Here is a 6,000-nt window from a genome sequence, read left to right on the forward strand (position 1 = left end):
TTCCTGCTCACATTCCTAAAAATCGTGTGGTGGCTTATTTACAAATGGGCTGTGAAACACTTTGATGGAGTTGCAGCAAAATCCAAGCGGTGCTTCTAAAATCCAAGGGTTTTAACAGGATCCCAGGTTGGTTTGGATTGGATGGGACCTTAAATCCCATTCAGTGCCACCCCCCTGCCATGGGCAGGGACACCTTCAGCTATCCCAGGTGGCTCTGCAGCCTGTCCAGCCTGGCCTTGGACACTCCCAGGGATCCAGGGACAGCCACAGCTGCTCTGGGCACCCTGTGCCAGGGCCTCACCACCCTCACAGGGAAGGATTTATTCCCAGTATCCCATGTAACCCTCCCCTCAGGCAGTAGGAAGCCATTCAACTTGTTCTGTCCCTCCAGGCCCTTGTCCCAAATCCCTCTCCAGCTCTCCTGGAGATCCTTTAGGCGCTGGAAAGGACTCTCAGGTCTCTCTGGAGCCTTCTTCTTCCCAGCTCTCCTGGATCCAGAGCAGAGGGGCTCCAGTCCTTGGGGCATCTCCATGGTCTCTTCTGGAGAAGGAAACTTTTGCACAGTTTTAGAGAGAAAAGCATTTTGGCTTCCAAACTGTCCAATTTAAGAATATTTTAAACAAAAATGCCAAAATACTCGGCATCATTGATTTATTTATGCAGCTTCTGGTCCATCCAGGGAATAACTTGTCTCCCTGTGGTGATGGATCAGGATTAGCATCTCCAGTGTGTTCTTTAATCATCTCCACCCTCCTTCCTGATCCTGCCCAGAGCCATTGATCATGTGCAGGGCCCCAGACACACGAGGTGCTGTCCCAGAGGGGTTTGCTCCACAAAGGGAAGCATTAATCTATCAGAAACCCTGGTGCTGCCAGCTCTGCTCTGATATTCCATCTCAGACATTAATAATGGGATGGGGAAGCCTCAGTGACTGGAATTGGGATGAGCTGAGGTGTCAGGGATGCTCTTCCTTCATGAATCTCTCTGTGCTAATGGCAAATGATTCAAGCCATGGAAATATCCTGGATTCTCACAGAGATTTCCATCTTTCCTTCTAGACCAGAGGGTTAAATAGAAGGTGGGAGTTAGTTTGAGATCATTAAATACCCCCTTGGACAGCTCCTTGTCTGCTCTGGGAACAAATCAATATCTATGACTTAATAACTCATATATTAACTTGATTTAATTAAATCCCAATCCTGGGCTCCCATCAACATATTTGGATGAGCAGGGGGGCTGGAACTACCTGTGACACAAATTCCTATTTAATTAGAAATTAATTCAATTTATACAGAAATTGCATAAGCAACTGCTCAGCCTTTAACCTCTGGTACCTCAGATTATTTTTAATAAATGAAATTATTTCTTAACCCCCTTAATCTCCTCCTGGGTCCCAGCAGGAGCTTGCAGGTAGTGTGTTCCCAATAATCCATTTCCTGTGAGAAAGTGTTTGGAGTCCAGTCAAGCAAATGAGTTGTTGCTAAGGAAGAAGGAAAGAGAACAAAATCAACAGAGCTGTGGATGGTGACTTCCAGTTCTTCCTGCTGAAAACCAGACTCATGGAATGGTTTGGCTTGGAAGGGATATGAAATCTCATCCAGGGACAGCTGGAACCAGACAGGCAGGGACACTTTCCACTAGCCCAGGTTGCTGCAAGCTCTATCCAACATAACTTGAAAGAAAATAGAGAATACTGATTTAAAATCCCCTCTCCCAAGAAGGGCATTTTAAAACTCCCTCTCCTGAGGGAAGCTCCCAAAACCCTGAATGTTCCCAAGCCCTGCTCAGCCTCCCCATCCTTGGGAACACCACAGGGGCCGGGCAGGAGGGGTGTGCCCAGCTCCTGAGCCACTTCTCGTGCCTCTGCCAGGATGTTCGACGTGGGAGGGCAGCGCTCGGAGCGGAAGAAGTGGATCCACTGCTTCGAGGGGGTGACAGCCATCATCTTCTGCGTGGCCCTGAGTGACTACGACCTGGTGTTGGCTGAGGACGAGGAGATGGTGCGTGGTGTGGGATTTATGGCTGCAGGGAAGGGAGCTGGGAGCATCCTAGCTCCATCCTGCACCAGGCTGGAATGGTCCTGGTATACTCCTCCTATAGAATTTGCAGGGTCCCCCCACAAAGGGGAGAGAATGAAGAGAATGATGCATCTGACTCCATCTTATCAGAAAGCTAATTAATTACTTTATTATACTATATTATTCTATATTATATTACACTACATCTAAACTGATGTAATGTAATATAGCAGAGAATAATATAGTATAATATAACATATAATATATAATATATGATATATAATATATAATATATAATATATAATATATAATATATAAAAATATAATATATAATATATAATATAGGATATATAATATATAATATATATAACATATATAATATATAGAATATATTATAAAAATATAATATAATAGTATATAATATTATAGTATAGTATACTATATTATATTCTGTACTATATTCTATTAATACTATATTCTATTAATGCTAATTCTATATTCTATTTTATACTATATTCTGTATTATATTCTGTACTATATTCTATTAATACTATATTCTATTAATACTAATTCTGTATTCTATACTATATTATATTCTATATCTGCCAAGCACTCAGCTCTGCACACAACTGCCCAGAATCTCATGACTGTCAGCCAACAGTCCCAACACACACACACACTTGGCCCTGAAAGGCCAAGGAAACAAAACACCATCACTTTGGGTAAACAATCTCCATATTGCATTCTACTTTTGCACAAACACAGGCACAGCAAATGATAAGAATTGTGTTTTCTTTCTCTGAGGTTCAGAGAATGTGAAACACGGAAATATTCTTGGGAAGAATTGTGCCTTGCTTTTCTCCATGAAGAGAAATGTGGTGACACTCCTTCTGTTAAATTGACTGGGAGCTGCAAGGACAAGCACTCTTTGGATAAACCAGTGAAATCTTGCCCCACAAAATGATAAATACAACCCATCCATGAGGTTTTCCACCTTCCTGGTTGCTGGGAGGTGCCTGGAGTTGTTCTCATGCCTTGCTCTCTGCGTGTGAGTCACTCCAGGAAGGAACAGGAGGAGGTGAACTGTACCCCTGTGCTCCTCCTGGGGCAATGGCAGTGAGGATGTGGCAGTGACACCTCAGTTTTGAGTCTGGCCTGTGCAGCAGAGCCTCTGTCCCCCATCCCACCCTTCCCTAACGTCTCCCCTGTTGGATTTCCTTTTCCAGAACCGGATGCATGAGAGTATGAAACTGTTTGACAGCATCTGTAACAACAAATGGTTCACAGACACCTCCATCATCCTCTTCCTGAACAAGAAAGACCTGTTTGAGGAGAAGATTAAGAAGAGCCCACTAACGATCTGCTACCCAGAGTACACAGGTAGGCTGAGATCTCTGGGGTCGTGGGATCATCTGTGTCACTGGGCCAGCAATCAGTGAGTCAGAGCCTTGCACAACCCAGAATCAGTTACAAACTTTCCCCCCAATTCCTTCCCTTTGCCTCCTGGACAATTCTGGCCTGTTCAGTTGGCTGGTGCTCGTTTTCTTGGAAGAGCTGTGGTTGGGAACAACCTTTGTCCTTCCCTGGAATAAAGTGTTGCACTCCAACAAATCGAGGGGATTTTCTTTCTTTCACTGAAAGAATAATGAAGTACTGGAATGCTCTTCCCAGGGAGGTGGTGGAATCACCATCTCTGGATGTGTTTAAAAAAAGACTGGACATGACACTTGGTGCTTTAGTTGAGGTGTTAGGGCATGGGTTGGACTCAATGATCTTAAAGGTCTCTTCCAACCTCATTATTCTTTGATTCTGTGATTCTGTGAAGGTCTTTTCCCCATTTCCACACCTAACTGGGACAATAATTCCATTCAAATTCAATTTTAGAGGCTGTGGAATTTAACCACATCTTGCTCTGGCTCCTGTCTACCCTGGAGTGTGCGTGTTCAGCGTGGATTGTTCCAGAACCCGTCCCTGCTGTGGTTCCACACAGGTGGAAGGTTTTACCTGGGCACATTTACATGTTTAAAAAATCCTTCAAATCTCTTCAAAGCTGTTGATTTCTGTGATTCCCAGAGAAGCTATGGATTCCCTGTCCCTAGAAGTGCTTGAGGCTGGGCTGGACAGGAGCAACAAGGTGTCCCTATTCCTGGCAGGGGTGGAACAAGGTGGGATTGAAGGTCCCTTCCAGCCCATGGCTCCCATGATTTGTTGCTCTTTGTGGAGCCTGGCTGTCCCAGCACATAGCAATCCCTGGATCTCATATCCAAGGTCACTGCCCAGAGAACAGACTTCAGGTCTCCCAGAAGGAGTTAATGGTGGATTTGGATTTGTAGCTGGATAAGGCAGATGGTTGCAAGCGGCTTAATATGGACTTAAAAGCTCCCGTGAGCCGGTGGGCAAAGCCAGGGATCTTCTCCTTTGCAGGCTCCAACACGTACGAGGAGGCAGCCGCCTACATCCAGTGCCAGTTTGAGGATCTGAACCGGAGGAAGGACACCAAGGAGATCTACACCCACTTCACCTGCGCCACCGACACCAAGAACGTCCAGTTCGTCTTCGACGCCGTCACCGACGTCATCATCAAAAACAACCTCAAGGAATGTGGGCTCTACTGAGAGGTAAATCCAGCTCTGGGTGTCCCGCTGGGAAGGGCTCTCTCTGCTCCCTTCTACATTCCTGGTTTCCTTCCCAGTGTTTCTGCCTGGTGAGCCCCAGCCTCTTGCTGCTTCGTGGGGACAGCGACGAGCATGACCCAGGAGCAGAGAACATGTGGAATCCTGGAATTCTTTAGCACAATCTTCTGTCTTAGGGACCTTTTATTGCTGTGGGATGTGGAATTAGGGCACAGTGAAGCCACGTAGTGGGAGTAGATCCTCCTGGCATCGTTGGACGACGTGATCTCCAGGATGTGCAGTGGATTCCAGCTGGATTCCAGACCTTGGATATGTAGCTTTCTCTCTTCCTTTGGTTAACAAGCCACCACTAGTCTGTTTTTAAGATTTTTTTTTTTTCCATCGAGAAAACTATAACTTTACTAAACTTTATTTCTTTATTTGCAAACCTTGTTTTAAAAATAATAATAATTAAAAAAAGCAACAAAAAAAAATCACTTAACTATGCACATGTGAGCAGATCCTGCAGAAAATATTCCTCTTAGCAGGAATTCCTTGTTTTTAACACTTGCTATGGCCAGGATTTAATATTTCTGCAGCTACCAAGAGATCCTTAGAGCTTTTTTTCCATGTGTGATTTGTTACCATCCTGCTCCCCCCAGGCTTTGGGAAAGGCTCCTGCAGCAGAAGGAGGGTTTAGGTTCTGTTGGGGGTTTGAGCCCAGTTTTATGCCAGTTTTATGGGAAGGGATTTGTGCTCAGCATAACCCTAGCTCAGTGGGGAGAGGAGCTGAGCCCTGGCTGGGGGGAAATCTGCTGCTTCCCAGCTCCCAAACCACTGATTCCTGTGCATTTTTTGGGATGAAAACGGTGCATTATTCAGTGCTGCCTTTCCCATGGCCCTCCCTGCCCAGCCCTGTCCTGAGCATGCCTTTACTTTGTCTGTGTGGTGCCAAATCCCCATTTCCCTTTAGTGCCATCCCTAACCAGTCCTACATTCCTTTGCTGATCCATGATTGCATCCAGACTCCTCCCAGTTTGTCATGTGTACAGTTGGATCTGTTAGACTTGTTGGCAGTATTAAAATGGTGAGTAAAGATTGTAGCCTTTTCTCCACTTTATTCTTCCTTTTTCCAGGAGTGTTCCCAGCTTTTGTGCTTTGCTGGAGAAGGAGAGAAAGAGCTTTGATGGGAATTGGGTGGAATTTTCTGGACAGGGAGGTTCCTTGTGCTTTATCACCCACCACTGGTGGTGGTGTGCTGCTCCCAAAGACTTGAGTCGTGCTGGCACAGTTGGAACATGCCAGGAATCCCATTGCCCATGGGATTATTGGCAGATGGATAATTACTGCTTATTTGTAGTCCAAATCTC

At 45.3% G+C, this 6,000-nt stretch overlaps 1 protein-coding gene across 1 annotated transcript in view; it reads left to right on the forward strand.

Moving 5' to 3' along the window:
* Window positions 1–5,733, forward strand: part of GNAI3 (G protein subunit alpha i3) — a 30,615-nt gene extending 24,882 nt beyond the window's left edge. Inside the window, exons 6-9 of the mRNA XM_030965782.1 lie at window positions 1,871–2,000; window positions 3,245–3,398; window positions 4,443–4,636; window positions 4,711–5,733. Coding sequence (XP_030821642.1) covers window positions 1,871–2,000; window positions 3,245–3,398; window positions 4,443–4,633 — 475 coding nt within the window. The 3' untranslated portion in view covers window positions 4,634–4,636; window positions 4,711–5,733. The remainder of the gene's footprint in view (window positions 1–1,870; window positions 2,001–3,244; window positions 3,399–4,442; window positions 4,637–4,710) is intronic.
* Window positions 5,734–6,000: the final 267 nt, after the last annotated feature.

Source organism: Camarhynchus parvulus, chromosome 26 (genome assembly GCF_901933205.1).
Source record: "Camarhynchus parvulus chromosome 26, STF_HiC, whole genome shotgun sequence".
NCBI lineage: Eukaryota > Metazoa > Chordata > Aves > Passeriformes > Thraupidae > Camarhynchus > Camarhynchus parvulus.